Source organism: Drosophila suzukii, chromosome 2L (genome assembly GCF_043229965.1).
Source record: "Drosophila suzukii chromosome 2L, CBGP_Dsuzu_IsoJpt1.0, whole genome shotgun sequence".
Lineage (NCBI taxonomy): Eukaryota > Metazoa > Arthropoda > Insecta > Diptera > Drosophilidae > Drosophila > Drosophila suzukii.
The window spans coordinates 24,687,085-24,703,875 of record NC_092080.1 but is presented as its reverse complement, the minus strand read 5'-3'; the positions used below and the strand labels follow the sequence as shown (position 1 = coordinate 24,703,875).

Sequence of the window (16,791 nt, the reverse complement as noted above, 5' to 3'; positions counted from 1 at the left end):
ACTTCGAATGCTCTTAGTGACTAGTATAACATCATAACACTCGACAAATTTTTTTTTTGAGTTGCGTATTTTAAATAATTTTTTCAACTAAAAAGTGTGTTTAAAAAATCTATAGAAATGAATGAAATAAACAGAAAGAATGTTTCCACGACATAAACCAAATTTTAAGTCTGCTTATATATACAACCAAATAAAAGTACTTCGAAAAAGTGGAATGGTCTTTAGAATATTGTCTTAAAAGCTTTTATAATTTGTTAAAAAAAATTTACGTTTTTTTTCTGATTGATAGAATAACACCATAAATTTAAATAATGTATTTTGATGAAACTAATCTCTGGGATTTTATATAGTGAACTTAAAGTTGTTGACAGATGCCGCATAACTTCATTCAGGTCTTTTATTATTTTTTCTTTAATGTTTTGCCTAAGAAAAGAGGTATTTTAATCTTTTGGCATAGTTAAAAGCTGGTTTGATACATTTTTAAAGCTTCCCTAAGTAGTTAATGACCCAACCTTTTTTGAAAGTTAATTCGTTTTGAGAAATCAACTTCTTAATTTAAATTATTTAATGTTCTGGAATGTCAAATTGAAATGTGAACATACCTTTCGTATACCTTAACCGAGGGAATCTTCTTCCACAAGTGCCGACGGCATCCCTCAAAGTGGGATTAGGTTAATTTCATTAGGAACCCCTTTTGAGCTGGCATTTGTGACCTAGGTCAATGCCTGGATGCGTCGATCTGACGACTCGTCAGCGGTGATATACATTTTAGTGGCGTTTGCCGAGAAACGCATATTAATCACAGTAACCAAACCGAAATCGACGTCTGCGGTGTTTTATTTCACATCGAAGGCAATGAAAAGCAAAAGTATATTTAAAGTGGGCTTTCAAAACTGGTTGTGAAGAGCATCGCGAGTCGAGTCATTACACACATGACTGCCAGGCTAAGAGAGTGGATAATGGGAGCCCTCTAGGGTTCTCTCCACCTCCATCTATATTTCCATATCTCTGCGGTTATCTCACACTCTCTTAGCCAGCTGAAACAGTGGCTAGTGGTTACAGGGCGGAGTGGGCGGGGTTATATGGGGGCGGGGGTCGTCTGAAGTATGTCGAGTGCATCGGGCGATGAGCAAATGGATGATGGTGATGATGGTATGAATGAATGACTCGGTGTATATCAACTAGTCGATGGAGGCGTAGACCTGTCTACGTCATAGACCCCGGTTCAATGCGTCCACTTTGCATATTAGCACCTCTCTAACTAGAGCTCCCCGCCTTTCGAGAGCCGGAAACGGCTGCAACTAATGGGTAAAGCAGCCGCAGCGTGCTATGATCTTATCTTTGGCATGATTATTTCTGGGAAAAACGCCCTTAATGGTGTCTCCTGTTTGATGGATGAATCAGTTCCAAGTGGGGAATTTTCTGATGGAGGATATGCATTATTGTCCGGCCTGTGGGTGATACTTTTGCCCAGGTCCCCTTTTCAGGGTCACTAGCAGTGTATTGAGACACTTTTCCTTTTTCGCATTCTTACATGCAAATAAGTTACTTAAAGTGTAACACTTGGGTTTGGCCAGCAGCTGTCTGCTCAAACACTGGGAGAAATTTTGTTGTTAAACATAATATGTAAAATAAACATTGACCGATTTAGACTTTTTTTTGGGTAAGGGTTGCATTTTGATTTGGAGGTGGAACTTATTGGAAATATTAAATTATTTTAAGAATTTGGTATGGTATGTATGATCTTCGCTCCCTGGAACCGCACCTGAACACTAAATATTTTTGAAGATCATAATAGATAAGTTTAAGTGGAAAACAACCATTTTTTTTAGAGTTTGTATATATGGATATTATGAGTGAAAAATATGAAAACGTTAAAAACATTACGTTTTCCAATCTATTCCTTGTTTGATTCTGGTTATGCGAAAATATTTGCTAATTTTTTTAATACATTCAAATGCCGAATCGGGGAAGCCCCCTAAAATATTTTATTGTAAATATTAAAATGAAATTTTATAAATAGGGTTGATTTTTCGCAATGTAATGTTGAGTGTAAACCAAGTCATAACCATAACCATGGCCATGGCTAATAGCCAGGCCTTTGTTCTGTGGGGGCTGCTGCTGACCAAGCCCAAACAAATATCGCATATTTTCATAAAAGGCAGGGATGGAAAGTAATCTACAAATACAACAATAACTATACGTTTTCACTTGGAAATATAAAAAATATACAAATACATTTATTTCATACACGTTAGCTTATAGTGACAAGTACGGAATTTTGACTTCAGAATAAAATACATTTTTTGTATCACACTTTATTATTATAGCCGTTTAGGCACAATTGTTGTGATGAAAAGTATTCCTTTATGAATCCCTGGCTTTCTTCCGTTTCCCCAGAAGACTAACTACAACTGTTTATAGATGTTTCCACATGAGGAAGCTAATGATTCACCGAGACACTGGCACTTCCTGCCCGTCCCTAGTCTCTCTGCTGCAAACCCAGATGCAATTTGAACCGAACCGATTTCATAAGGCCAGAACAAGTTTACACATAGTTCAGTTTAAACGAAAAAATAGCTTAAGCCTTAGCTATATTTTTTTTGCCTTTCCCTTTTCATGCGACAGACATTGAAACTTCTTGGTCGGGTTTTGCTGTTAACGAATCCATGGTTTAAAAATCGAAGCCCAATCCACTTAATAATCCGAAAATTTGACGCGATATCGAAATGAACCGAGATCTACAAATGACATTCCTTCTAACGCCTGGACCTGGATATACAATTGCCCCGGGCTTTGGACGCCTGTCACAGAAAAGTGAAACAGCGCCGGCAACAATTTGTAGACCTTATCGAAAGGTGGCTCTCGAGCTGTGGCCTTAAGCCGTTAACAAATTTTAACTGCCAATCCGCTGTGCAGCCAACTTAAAAAAAACGCCACAAACATCAAGTGTTTGTTGCTGCCTGCCATTGTTGAGGGTTCTCTCTGGTTTTTTAATTTTTTGGCGGTTTTGGATGTCCAATCCCCATGTCGAACCGAATGACAAAAATGTGGGGGCCCAGCAATCCATCGATGTTGATCGATTCGATCAGCATAAAAAAGCTTTAATTAGAACCAATTTAGAGCGTGGACCAATTTATCAGAAGCATTTTGAAAAGTAGTTGGAAACCAGTCGAGAACAACTTCAGCATTTCCGACGCGGGGTTTCAGGGAGGTGTTGCCGCAGATTTTATTATAACTCAACATTAGCCGACAATATTATTGTTATGGCTTAAGCCCAACTGAAGTGAACCGAAACAGCAAACAGAAATTGCCATTTACGCATTTGTTTTTCTTTGTCAATTGTTCCACTATTCGAGAGGTGTGGACCAGGTTCAAGTGCACATTTATAACTATTATATAGACAGATCTAAAAACTATGTATCAATGTGGAGCAGTCATTGCGAGAGTTGAGCCATGGGTTGATTAACGTGCCAAAGAAAATAAATTGTTGCGTCGGGCAGGAAGAGAAAATAATTAATAACTTGAACAAAATATTTTTGCAGTTTTGCATTTTTAACCGATACAAATTTTCTTTATAAATAAACATTTGTAAGGTTAACAAAAAACAATACAAAATTGTTTCAAAAATATTTTATGAGTTTATGCAAATTATGCGAACTAAAGCCTGTGCATAACCAAATCTTATTTTGAGCATTTATAGAATACTTTGTACAAATCTTACACTTCCAACCCTTTAAGAAGTGAGAGTACTGACTATATTGGGGAAAGTACGGAAGATAAGTAAATATAGAGCAAATATTCCAAAACACTTCTTTCATGAGATACTTAAAAATATAACGTTATGGGAAACAGCTAAGCTAACAGTTCTGGTACCTGGTACCATGCTGAAGTATTCTGCCAAAACTATGAACTCTTGAAGCAGCCCTCTTGTATTTATGGTAACATTTCAGCTTTACATACAAGTGAGAAACCAGTTAATTAATTTGGTTCAATTTTTGGCATCTAAATGGAAGTCAGGACAGCCGCCAAAAAAAGTTTTCTTTATATAACAATTCATTAATTACCTTTCGATTTCTGGTTTTTACCTTGGGCGGAGTCATGACCCGTCACCTAATGCCATTAGACCAGCCGTTGCGGATCTGGGATTACAATATTCGAGTGTTTGAATCGATCAAGGAAATAGTTTTATTGTCAGCATAGCTGATGCAACTACAAGTTGTCTTCCAAATTTTAGTATCTATCGTATTTCGCCTTTGTGGGCACCCCAGGAGCTTGGCCATTTGCTGATAAGTTCTGGTTGTGACTGCTGGTGTGACTTGTTCCACTGGTGCTACTTCCACCAGGCGAGGCTAGGGTGTAAACCTCATAGTCGGTGATGGTGAAGTTGTAGTCTCCAAAGAGTGTCAAGTGGGCAGCGTTGGCTCCGTCGTAGGAATGCGGAAGATTCGAATAGGAGTCCATGTTGGTATTACAGTTGCTGGAAATGAGGAGATCCGCTCCAGCTCCGAAAATGGGACCGCAACTAGAAGGTAAAATGTAAATAAAGTGAATTTGCAAAACTCCGTGGTGAATTGCTGCGAATAAGCCAATTAATAATACCCTTGCAGATAAAATCTTCGCTGGTCCGATCCGGCTCGTTCGGACTGATATACTACCTGAAGTATAAATAAGACTTTTGTGAAGATTTCATCCCGATAGTTTTAAAACTGAACGACTAGTTTGCGTGGAAACGGCCATACAGACAGACGGACGCTAGACCAACTCGTCTAATGATGCTGATCAAGAATATATTTACTTTATGGGTTCGGAAATGTATCTTTCCCTACGTTGCAAACTTCTGACTGAAATCATAATACCCCCTGCAAGGGTATACAAATACAAAAACGTATAAGCTAGTACATTGAAATGTAACATTATCTTAATATTGCTGTGATTATTTTTATACTTGTTACTCGTAGAGTAAAAGGGTGTGCTAGACTCGTCGGAAAGTACCCGCTACCTATATAGGAACGAAAGTTTGGTGCCGCTTTTGTGCGGTGTGCAATGCTGAGTAACGGCCATCGAGGCCATCGACTATAGCGTTTTCTCTTGTTAATTTTCTAAAAGTTGGAAAGCTCTGTATATACATTGCTTCCACAGGACCGACCTTTAAGGGTGTATAAACTTCGCTTGCCGAACTGAGCTTCCTATCTTGTTAAAATTTAAATTAGATTGTAAATATTTCGGGTTTCACTTTCGTGCGATTTAGTCAAAATCGACTTGCACAAATGTTAGTACTTATTCCCAAAACTCTAAACACTTTTGACTTACTCTGGGTGATAGCAGATCGCATAGGGTTTCTTTAAAATGTCAAACTTGGCTGGTTGTTCGCCATTCGCAGGGTTCAGAGCAAAAAGAAAGGCCCGCTCGGATTGAACATATCCACCTTTCCGACTCGTTTTGGCCCAGGCCACGTCCGTATAGCCACCACTGATCTCTCCGTGCGATCCCAAGCAAATAACCATGCAGGGAGCCACACCGTCACAATAACGATGAAAGGCGCCAGAGTCAAAGCCATGAGTTGATGCTCGGAAAACCAATCTCCAGGATTGCTTGGGCACCCCACACCAATTATTGAGTACAGTCTGCAGTGGTAGGTTGTCATTCTTCAGAATTTGGGAACCAGGAAACATGTTGAGCGCTACAGTTAAGCGGGGCTGAAGTCTTTTGTCATTATCCATCATTTTATTGGCATGCAAAGCGGCATAGCGATAGCGTTCTAGGGATAGCTCCATGGGTACAGCTCCTGTGGGTTCCACTTCCTCCGCAAAAACTTGGCTGTCGATGAGAAGCAGACGTACGTGACCCATTACACCACTTAAATGCTGGCAGACCCTAGCACGCTCCTCCTCAGTCCAATGAGCAGTTGGTTGGGTTACTCCTGCCTGGTACTTGGCCCAGGACAAAACACAGCGCCACACTTCCTCCTCCTCCAAGCAGAACTGTTGGGAGGAACAGAATCTGTAGTTAATTAAAGGGTATATCATATTTTAAACGTATTAAACCCTTCCAGAGGGTATTATAATTAATACATGACTAATCTTGATAGATATAGTCGTAGGGGAGAGTGCAAGGATAGTTTTTTATATTTTTGTACAAGTATCTTTACGTAATTATAAGACATAATAGCTTGCTGGACTGGATTAATGAAGAATATGCAGTGCTTTAAAAACAAAAAAATAGATTTTAGTATAGCCATGTATTGTAACCAAATATTTTCGTTTGATAGAAATTTATTTATGACTGAGTAACTTTATGTATAAGTCCACAATAACTTACTTGACTTTAATTTAGGGTTCATTAACTAATTAGCAGAGTATTGTTGAAATTGCAGAGAATAACTTTTTTCTAAATTTATTTTAGTCTAGCCATGCCCAAGGATGTAATAACTTTTATGACAACTCGGAGTAATTTGACGAAAAATACCACTGTGTCTTAAAGGCTTTCTTACGTAGTCAGATGAAATGATCTTGATAATGGCCTCCTTGGTTAAGGTGAGGAACGCATTAGTCTTGACACACTCGTTGGCATTTTCGCCGATGAAGATGATGCAGCGTTCCATAAACGAGGCAGCACATTTTGCACCTGGAAATGGAAGTCAGTTATTAGGAGCCATTTGCAAAAGCAACAAATTAAATTATTTTACCTTACTATATACATCTTATCTTAAATCAGCGTAGTTTTACTTGTCTCCTTCCTCACCCATTAAAAACTCATGATTACAGAAAGTCTACCTTTTATTTGAACAATCGTCTTCAGAATTCGGCTTTACATTTATTTAACTTATGTTTAGGACGAGCAGCTATCGCAGGTGGAATTCGCAGGATTCTCAGGATAGGAGCTGTACCCCTAGTCCTTCGTGGGACTGACGTTCTGTATAAGCGTGATGTTGTCGCCCTTGAGCATGATCCGACCGAGGTTCCTGCGGTGACGGGTCTTCACATAGACCTCCTCGGCATCGTCCAGCACCAGATTCATGTACTCGTCGAAGCCCACGATGTGGCCCTCGATGCGCAGCGATATGTTTTCGTATAGCCAGACTTGCACGCGGGATCGGTTCTGCAGGTATCGGAAGATCAGGTTGATGGGCTGCACCATCACCTTCTGCACCTTGGGATTGCCCTTGAACGACATTTTGGCTGGTTTTTGGCGGCTTTAATTCAGTTTAACCAATTTTCGCTTCTTTTTGCCGGCGTCTTTTTTTTGTGCAGGGCAGTGTGACCACACATTTATTGATAAATTATCCGTCCGCCTCAAAAAAATACTTTTTATACCACATACAATAGAATAAGGGCATTAACCATTAAGGGTATTTTTGAAACTGTTGAATCGATGAATTGTTATAAACTTCAGGTCACAAAAGTAGTTCGTCACCCCATGCTATTTAAAAGCCACGGCACTACAATATTTTTGTATCATTAATCCGCTTTATTTGCTTTGAAATCAGTCCTACAATTTCTGAAATTAGTTGTTAAATTTTCAACAATGCAGCTACTTAACAGTTAAGGGGATACACAACCTAAGTTTGTTTTGCAAAAGCGGCGTAATCGGAAAAGGTTACAAACACTTTTTCCCTGCTGCCACGTTCGTGCCCACTTACTATTTAACGATTCGACGGGAAACTATGTATAAAAATGTATATATTATAGAGCCGTTTGAAATAACTTCTTAATTTTAGATTAGACCGCCGATTTATAAGACATCGATAAATTGTTTGACACTGACATCGGATAACATGTTCGAGAAATATCGACAATAACATCTGTTATTTTACATCACTAACTTGTGGTTTGCCTGGAGGTTTTGCCAAATTTCCCAGCTGAATTAAACTTAATTTTATATAGAACCAAACAAATGGCCATGGCGAATGTGGATAAGGGCGAACTTATGGATCAGGTGAAGCAACAGATTGCTGTCGCAAATGCTCAGGAATTGCTCACACAAATGACGCAAAAGTGCTTCAAAAAGTGTGTCAATAAACCGGGAACTTCTCTCGACTCATCGGAACAGGTAGGGCATAGGTTTATTGTGTGCAATTGCATTCATTTAATCGCAACTCTTTATATTACGATACAGAAATGCATTTCCATGTGCATGGACCGGTTTATGGACTCGTGGAACCTCATCTCTCGGACGTATGGCCAAAGATTACAGCGCGAGCAATCCAATTTCTAGAGACACATGGCTTCTGCATTTCGGGGCAGATCGGGACTAACTACACCTATCTGCCTGCTATTGATTAGTTGTAATATTTACAGTTTAATATGCAATAAAAGCATGTGTTACGTGACTCTTGGGGTGCGAAAAATATTTAAGAAGAATATCAACATATCGGTTTCTTTTTAACAAATATTTGTATCGTGATTACGTGATTCTGATAACACAACGTGCATGAGTTTTTCTATCGATTTGTAGGGCGTTTGCGCTTAGCATGCTCTTTTTTTAAGTGCTGTTAGGTACGAATACCGATTCACAATCGTTCTGTTGTTACTTTTGACTTCACATTTTATGTCAAATGTAGAAACTACTAATTGGCGCCAACAATTAAGAAACTTACCATTTTCTGTGTTTATATTTATACGTAGAGTTATGAATTGTTAGCAATATAGCCGAACAAATGTATGGTCTAAAATCGCTTTTAAACGCCACGAAACAGTGTTTGGACACACGGTTTTGCTTATTTCATAGTCATAACATAGGCACAGTATATGATCATTTTCCCTCAAAAAACAATTTATACCCGTTACTCGTATAGTTAAAGGGAATACTAGGTTCGTCAGAAAGTATGTAACAGGTGGATGAAACCGTTTCCAACCCTATAAAGTATATTGATTCTTGATCAGGATTACTAGCCGAGTCGATCTAGCCATGTCCGTCTGTCCTTCTGTATATCCATCCTTTTTATACTAGATTCGTCGGAAAGTATGTAACAGGCAGAAGAAAGCGTTTCCGACCCCATAAAGTATATAAATTCTGGATCAGGATTACTATCTGAATTGATCTAGCCATGTCCGCCTGTCCGTCCGGATGAACGCTAAAATCTCGGAAACTATAAGAGCTAGGCTATTAGGCAGATTCCAGAGCTTCTTGCGCAGCGCACGTTTGTTTCGGCAGGGTGCCACGCCCACAATCTTCAAAAAATCGTAAATATGAACACGGATATCTCGGAAACTATCAATGATAGAAAATTGGGATTGCAGATTTAGATTGCGTAGCCTTGTACGAAGCGCCCACACTAACGCACACAAACCGCCTAAGCCTGTGGCGCCCACAATTTTCATGCTAGAAAAAATGTTAACTGAAATGTATTTGTCTCGTCAATACCTATCGATTGACCCAAAAAAAAGTTTGTCCTTTTCCCTTTTGTCCCTTTAGAACATTCATTAAAAAGTTATAAGCAAATAAAGTGTGCAAACTTGATAACAGTCGCTTTGCTGCTTGCATATCTCCATATCCCTCGCATTCCCCTTAACTGAGTAACGGGTATTTTATAGTCGATGGCATCGACTATTGCGTTCTTTCTTGGTTCAAATAAAAATTCAATTTCATGGTTTCCCAATTACGATCACCTACCTGCTTTTTCGTGTATGTCCATTACGGCAGTTAAAAATGTGCAGGCATTATCAACGGATAAAGTGGATATAACGTGGTCTTCGCATGCCGTGCGCAGCTCAACCACACCCATATCCTGGGCCATCATCATCATTTGAAATACTTGGGAGTCCTGAAGAACCAACTTGAAAGACAATATGCAAAAATATAAAAATATTTTCCTCTTTTAGTTAAGGTTTCTGAGCATATTCCTTACCTTTGCCGTGTAGACGTACAATATAAACTGTCTAAACAGTTCCGGATTTACGTGGGGCAGTCGTATCGTAGTTGGAGTTGAAGCTCCTGGGGCTGCAGGAGAAACGGTGCATCCCGGAATTCGACACACTTCACCCCTCTTCGCAGTCTTGAAACTCTTGCAACTGAAATCAAATTGAGTGAATGAAAAGGCAGCACAAATTAATTGAGTGACCAAATGGAATGCGCAAGATGCCAGCACGCAACATTGTAAGGTCCCAAGAAGGAAATCGAATGGCAATCATCTTACTCCACAGCGAAAAATAATAATACTTACCAATTGTATAATTAATTGCTTTGTAACTAAATACATATTTTTCAAGAGAACACTTACCGAGCCATTAGCATTAATCTGTGGGCATAGATGCGTTCATCTCTTCCGCAAATAAATACCACATCCGCACTATCCTGATCCTCTGAAAGGCGCTGCAGATCTTCGATCAACTGAGGCAGACTCATGATTAACTGGGAACTATGGGTCTTGTATTCAAAATATTGAAATCATTCGAGCTGGGATGCACGTGTTTCCATGTCTCCCTTCAAACACTTGTTATTATTCGGCTAATGGGTTTGTTTATGTTTTTCTTTTCCACGTCCTACTCTAAAACTCTCTTAATTTCTCTCTTTTGATCACTGGATTTGTGGGAGCGCAGAAACCGGTTCCTGACTGAAAATTCTTGGCCAACACCAAGCCACAATTGAATTGACCAACAAATTGCACTTGGAAAACAATTACAACCGGATGAAATGCTACTTATTTTCTGCAAATGTTTTTGTAATAGTGGCAAATTTGATGATTTCACATTGAATACAAATTTTATAAAACACTTTGGACCTTTAATGCACAGAATCCGCGTTTATTTGGCCGCTTGCCGTTCTTCTCACGATCGCAATTTAGTAAAGACTGAAGAAGAGACTTGCGACAGGTCGCTCTTTATGTTCTTTCTCAGTTTTTCTCCCAAGCCAAGCAGGTAAACGAGGTTAGTTTTTGTTTTTCTCTTCTCTGCGGAGATCCGATACTTAAGGATGCTATATGTTTATACACACATAAGGATTAATAAATAAATTATATTAAAGGTGACAGGATCACAAGTCGCATTTGATTCTTATCGCACAGACACGAATATGTTGAACAAAAACTCATGAACGTTATAACTATTATTATTAAATTAAATAAAGATATTTTATTTGTTTTATTAAAATAGATTCCTTTGGACTTCTGTTCGGATATCGTCGGAGATTTTGTAGCAGAAGGAAGTGCTCCCTATAAACAGCACTAAACTAGAAATTCTACTGTAAAATCGATTTAAAAACAAGGAAATCGGGCTAAAACAGATGCCAATGGCGACCCAAAATAAGGGCAACATTTTCTAAAAGCGTTTTTTTCTAAATTAAGAGTGAATTTTCTTAAACCTAGGGCGATTTTTCTGTTTTCAAAGGTAAATACCCCTAAGATAAGATAAATGTGTTAAAAATCGACAGCGATATTTCTTGAAATTACTTTCTTATTTTAATGGTAAATTGCCTTGCATTACAGAACATTTTTCTTGAACGTATGGTGTATTTTGTTTTAAAGGTAAAGCGCCTTAAAAACAAGGGCAAGTGCCCTAAAATTAAAAGAAAATTTTATAAAAAAATAGTGTTTGGACACGTTTGCTGGTTTTCAGCAATGGCGATTTTGTTCGAGATATGAGAAAATATTAAGAGCATATGATAGTATATTATAAAAATTTAGCATTTTAGAAAAAATTAACCTTACAAAATATTATCTATGACGATTTTTCCTATATTTAGGGCGATTTTTCTAGTATTTAGAAATATAATTTTATGAGCGTTAAGCTATAGCTTAATTTAAGTTCGCCTGTAAATTTTACATTATAATCAAACATTTTATAATAATAATAATTTTATGAGTGTATATACATATACTCTTCATCATAATTCCATAGACATGTCCGTCTGTCTGTAGACTATAAAAGCTAGAATTCTGGGATAGGCATGCAGACTTATTTCAGCAAGATTCCACTCTAATGCCCACAAACCTTAAAAAATCGACCGTATGGACTGTGATATCTCGGTGGAGTGATGGCGTGGTGTGCAACCTAGGAAACAGCTGATTTGCTGCATGCATAACTCCATCTCCCTCGCACACCCTTTAGCTGAATAAGAGGAATCTAATAGTCGAGGCCGTTGCTTGTGTCGTTCTTTTTTGTTAGTGCTACGAAAAACGGTTATTTCTGTACCATTAGGGGCCTGTTGACTCCGTTAACAGCTGCAATGACACTAAATACACAGTCGTTAACAGGCTAGAAATTAGAAATTACTGTTCAAAGCTTTATATATTCAAATAATTATTTTTCTGGTCGATGGACTGCAATATGGACTTATACTTTTGAAAGTTAATTAAATTTAAATTTAGTTCTTGAATATATAATTTGAGTTCTGAGTGTACCTTGATAAGGGTAAAAACGCTTTCCAATCCTATATCTCACATACGAATTTTTGCAAATTTTTGAAGAAATATGGTCTGATGACTGCATTCTTGCTAAAAATACGCGTGGAAAGACACCTCATGCTTACACCTCTTAACCAGCGCAATTTTTTTTTAGTTTCTGAGATCTTATCCTTCATACAGACGGACGCACACACAGAAGGACGTGGCTAGATCGACTCTGCTAGTGATCCTTATCAATACACATTTCCTTTTTCCTGTTACATAGTTTTTAACAGATACGATACGGGTACACAACTATATATATTGGTTTTTATATATCCGGCTCTTTTAGTTAATAATCTTTAAATGTACATTTTTATACCCGGCCCATTAAGTATACATATATGTATATTCTTGATCAGCATCACCAGACCAGTCGATCTAGCCATGTCCGTCTGTCCGTCCGTTTCTACGCAAACTAGTCTCTCAGTTTTAAAGCTCTCGGGCTAAAACTTTCCCAAAAGTCTTCTTTCTTTTGCAGGTAGCCGGATCGGACAACTATATATTAAAGCTCCCATAGGTATATTAAAAAAAAATTTTAAAAACAAGAAAGAACGCTATATTCTAGTATCTCGGCTATCAGATACCCGTTGCCAAAGGGACCAAAGGGAAATGGAGATATGTAAGCAGCAAAGCGAGATTAAAATGCGCCATCTACCGGCGGTAGACAGATTTAAGCGTTATGGGCGTTAGAGTGGTTGACGAGACCAATACATTTCAGTTAAAATTTTTTACCGGTTGGGCGTTAAAGTGGGCGTGGCAAACTTTTTTAGGTCAATCGATAGGTGTTGATGAGAACAATCCATTTCAGTTAAAATTTTTATTCTAGCATCAAAACTGTAGGAGCCACAATCTTGGGCGGTTTGTGGGCGTTAGAGTGGGCTTGGCACTTTGCTGAAACAAACTTGCGCTGCGTAAGAAGCTCAGGAATCTGCTCGCCAAATCTCAATAGCCGCCTAGCTCTTATAGTTTCCGAGATCTCAGCGTTCATCCGGACGGACAGACAGACGGACATGGCTAGATCGACTCGGCTAGTGATCCTGATCAAGAATATATATACTTTATGGGGTTGGAAACGCTTCCTTCTGCCTGTTACATACTTTCCGACGAATCTAGTATACCCTTTTACTCTACGCGTAACAGTAATAATTATATCTTAACTATCTACGCCTGGAAACAACATTTTTTAATTAGTTCTGAATTTCGAATTTAATTTTATCAAAATCGGTCGACTATATAAAATATAATATATGAAATAAAATGAAACAAATTATAGCTTCGGTGTTTTTTGACATATTATCTTATACTATTGGGAATATAATTTTTTGTATTTTTATGAATTTCGAATTAAATTTAGTAATTATAACTGCAAGGGTATACAAACCTCGGCCTGCCGAAGTTAACTTCCTTTCTTTTTTTTGTAATTTGTAGTTTGTATATCCAAGAATACTCGTATAAAAAATTTATTTTGATGGTCCCACAAAAACTTATAATATATATTTATAAACTCATTGTATCGTTAATCTCAACGACACGTCCACGGAAGTATACGGTGTTCGTATCACGAATTAAGAACACAAACGGATGGTTGGCATTGAAAGAATGCATTCCCTTTCTCTTTTCTGGAAAGGATTAAAAGGAAAATAAGACAACGTATGAGAAACTTGGCAAGTCTTACTAGTGAAAACCTCTTCCGCCGCTTCCGTCGAGGCGCCGCCTTCGTCGATCTCTATAAAGGCTTTGTGTACGACCTTGCTGATTTTGACACCTGTGCCCTCTAGTAGACCGCTGAGGTCCGAGGAATTGGTGAAGAGATCATTTATGCCCATCTGTCAAACAATACACGTGTTAGCAAAGAATATATTTTAAAAAGGACCTACTTACCTTTTTAAGAATGTCAACGAGATCCGTGCGAAATTCGATACTAAACTTTGGCAACTGAATATGTACATCCATTTCTTTTAGGGTCTCGGCAAATTTTTTGATCTTCATTTCCATTAGCCTTAGATGTAAAGTATGCGCCGGTAGACCGATTATCATGGAAAGGTTTGAGTTGTCGAACGGCAGTTCAAGGACTTGGCCATACAAAAATTCGCTCATCCTGAATTTACCCACTTGAGACATCATCCGGACATTAACTGTCTTGAAATTTGGTAGAATGAATTTACTCAGTGTCGTACGGGTTCTTCTAAACCCAGTCTTCCAGTAGCCTTTGATGAAAGCGGCGTTAACTAGTACCGCACTTTCATCGGGTGCCACGTTACTTGGTGTAATTATAGCTTTTACATGATCGAATGTCTTATAAAGGACCCAATTGCTGATACTCCAGGCTGCCTTTGCTGCGTCGGCGAGATTGATAGCCTCTGCCTCGGCCCTAAAGGATTCACTCACCAACTTGTTGTAATCCTTACTAATTCGATACGGTTCGTTGACATATAACCGATTCACCAGATAAAGCATTCTACCATGTTTGAAATTACTAAGAAGCTTATCGTATGTTCTGGCCACTTCCTTTTTATCCTCTGGAAGGTTCAGAGCTGACCTTAGTTCATCGGCGGTTTTTCCTTTCGCTCCCATAAGAATCATGCTCATACCAATCTCGGCGCACAGGGGCGATACAATATAATTTTTATTGGCATGGTCTCCAATTATACTTTGGAAAAGTTTCTCTCGGAATAGGCCTGATACAGCAGTGGCCAATAAGAACACCCCTTTGAAAAGAAAATTAATAGTTTATGCTTTCAGAAAGAAATTGCTGTTGTAGCTTACAAAGGTATTTCATTTTACTACTCTCTACTATATAATGTTGCTGTAGACTTAAGTACTGTGAAAGTCGGCGAAAGATAATGACTACTTCATTGAATTTTGAATCCATAAAATCCATTATCAACGGATCTAAGATTATTCAAACCGTAACTGAATTTGATATTTGTTAGTGTTGTATACATTTTAGGAGTGCCTCAACTATTATACATATGATACCATCTTTATACCCGTTATTCGTAGAGTAAAAGTATGCAACATAGAATATATAAAAGTATGTAACATAGAATATATATTCTTAATCAGGATTACTGGCCGAATCGATCTAGCCATGTCCGTCTGTCTGTATGAACGTAGAGATCTAGAAAACTATAAGAGCTAGAATGTTGAGACTTGGCATACCGATTCTTGGGCTTTTTCAAGTTTGTTTCAGCAGGGTGCCACTCCCACTCTAACGCCTACAAACGACTGTAACACAAAAACACCGTTTTTTAATATATTGTAAAAATGAGAGTTTGCTTTTCTTGTCAATACCCATCTACATGCGAAAAATTATTGAAATCGGTCCAGTTAATAAAAAGCTACAAACTAGCTGTTTTCACTAATACGCCAACAAGCTGCTAGTTGCGCTATAGGGTAGTTGGCGCTGTAGGCTCTGTGGCGTAATAAAAGAAGAAGACAGATGGCGCTAGGTGGGGCTTTAGGCTAGGTGTGTTAGTGAAAAAAGCAAAGTTGGTTTGCTCTCGCACTCCCTTAAGCTGAGTAACGGGCATATAATAGTCGTGGCCATCGACTATAGCGTTGTCTCTTGTTGTATTTAATGCTACCAGCTATTAAGTATTATTTTCAAATTTTATAATAAACAATTTTTTTATAAGTATTATAATAAAATAATTTTTATTATAAAAAATGTTAGTTAATTATTAATAGTTTTATTACTATTATTATATAAAGCTAGCTTTAAGTTAAAACTTTAGGCTAACTAAATTAAGAGCTCTGTGGAATTAACAGCATTTTTATATACATTTAAATTTTAAACTTAATTTGGGCTTTTTCAAGAAATGTAATGATTTTTATGATGTTGTCGGGGGTTGGGTTTGAGATGGTGTTGATGGGGTTTAGTAATTGGAAGGAATCTGATCTGGGTTGGGATAAGGAAGGGCAGTGTATATGATATGTTGGATGTCTATTGGGGAGTGGTGGCAGAATGGGCATGTGTTGGGAAGTGTTCTGTCCATGTAATGGGCATTAGTGAGTTTGGTATGTCCTAGTCGTATCCGGTGTATGAGTATTTGTGTTTTGTTATTGGTGTTTGGGTGTATCTGACAGATGGATTGCGGTGAGGTCTGTATCATTTGTTTGTACCAAGGCGATACATTGTTGTAGATGTCAGCTTGTTTTGATTGTATGTGCTTTTTCAAGAAGTGTGAATAGTCGTTAGAGTAGGTAAGGGTATTTGTGGAATTATTAATATTTATTTTTAAATTTTACTTTAAGAATCATAATAATTACGGTCCCTGATTATGCCAAAGATTCATCTTAGCGAAGATATCCGAGCCTACACATATTGCTAGAAAATGGGATGAGAAAAACGGTCAAAAGGATCAAAGATTTTTAAGTCGACCTTGTCGACCTTGCTTTAACGA

At 38.0% G+C, this 16,791-nt stretch overlaps 4 protein-coding genes across 4 annotated transcripts; 1 reads left to right on the top strand and 3 right to left on the bottom strand.

Moving 5' to 3' along the window:
* Positions 1-4,164: 4,164 nt before the first annotated feature.
* On the bottom strand, positions 4,165-10,801 carry LOC108018937 (BTB/POZ domain-containing protein 9). The gene is made up of 6 exons (XM_036822677.3): positions 10,223-10,801; positions 9,851-10,013; positions 9,616-9,778; positions 6,494-6,627; positions 5,314-5,984; positions 4,165-4,525 (listed from the first exon to the last, which is right to left on the bottom strand). Exons 1-6 carry the CDS (start codon positions 10,345-10,347, stop codon positions 4,234-4,236), a joined length of 1,548 nt encoding a protein of 515 aa, XP_036678572.1. The 5' UTR covers positions 10,348-10,801; the 3' UTR covers positions 4,165-4,233.
* SmE (Small ribonucleoprotein particle protein SmE) lies at positions 6,762-7,275 on the bottom strand. The gene has a single exon (XM_017086534.4). The coding sequence runs from the start codon at positions 7,174-7,176 to the stop codon at positions 6,892-6,894; it is 285 nt and encodes a 94-aa protein (XP_016942023.1). The 5' UTR covers positions 7,177-7,275; the 3' UTR covers positions 6,762-6,891.
* LOC108018939 (mitochondrial import inner membrane translocase subunit Tim13) lies at positions 7,799-8,332 on the top strand. The gene is made up of 2 exons (XM_017086536.4): positions 7,799-8,052; positions 8,119-8,332. The coding sequence occupies exons 1-2, from the start codon at positions 7,897-7,899 to the stop codon at positions 8,215-8,217; spliced, it is 255 nt and encodes an 84-aa protein (XP_016942025.1). The 5' UTR covers positions 7,799-7,896; the 3' UTR covers positions 8,218-8,332.
* Positions 10,802-13,803: 3,002 nt separating the features above from the next.
* Positions 13,804-15,216, bottom strand: LOC108019000 (serine protease inhibitor 42Dd). Its single transcript, XM_017086613.4, has 4 exons — positions 15,152-15,216; positions 14,267-15,093; positions 14,061-14,211; positions 13,804-14,004 (listed from the first exon to the last, which is right to left on the bottom strand). The coding sequence occupies exons 1-4, from the start codon at positions 15,162-15,164 to the stop codon at positions 13,883-13,885; spliced, it is 1,113 nt and encodes a 370-aa protein (XP_016942102.3). The 5' UTR covers positions 15,165-15,216; the 3' UTR covers positions 13,804-13,882.
* Between the last annotated feature and the right edge of the window lie 1,575 nt (positions 15,217-16,791).

Coding starts and splice junctions, on each gene's coding strand:
- LOC108018937 (XM_036822677.3), bottom strand. CDS start 10,347: ATGAGTCTGCCTCAGTTGATCGAAGATCTGCAGCGCCTTTCAGAGGAT. Junction 6,628..9,615: donor GGACATACACGAAAAAGCAG/GTAGGTGATCGT, acceptor TTCCATTTCCAG/GTGCAAAATGTGCTGCCTCG. Junction 4,526..5,313: donor GCGATCTGCTATCACCCAGA/GTAAGTCAAAAG, acceptor TTTACCTTCTAG/TTGCGGTCCCATTTTCGGAG.
- LOC108019000 (XM_017086613.4), bottom strand. Junction 14,212..14,266: donor TCGTTGACATTCTTAAAAAG/GTAAGTAGGTCC, acceptor ATTGTTTGACAG/ATGGGCATAAATGATCTCTT. Junction 14,005..14,060: donor GGCGGAAGAGGTTTTCACTA/GTAAGACTTGCC, acceptor AATCCTTTCCAG/AAAAGAGAAAGGGAATGCAT.
- LOC108018939 (XM_017086536.4), top strand. CDS start 7,897: ATGGCCATGGCGAATGTGGATAAGGGCGAACTTATGGATCAGGTGAAG. Junction 8,053..8,118: donor CTCTCGACTCATCGGAACAG/GTAGGGCATAGG, acceptor ATTACGATACAG/AAATGCATTTCCATGTGCAT.
- SmE (XM_017086534.4), bottom strand. CDS start 7,176: ATGTCGTTCAAGGGCAATCCCAAGGTGCAGAAGGTGATGGTGCAGCCC.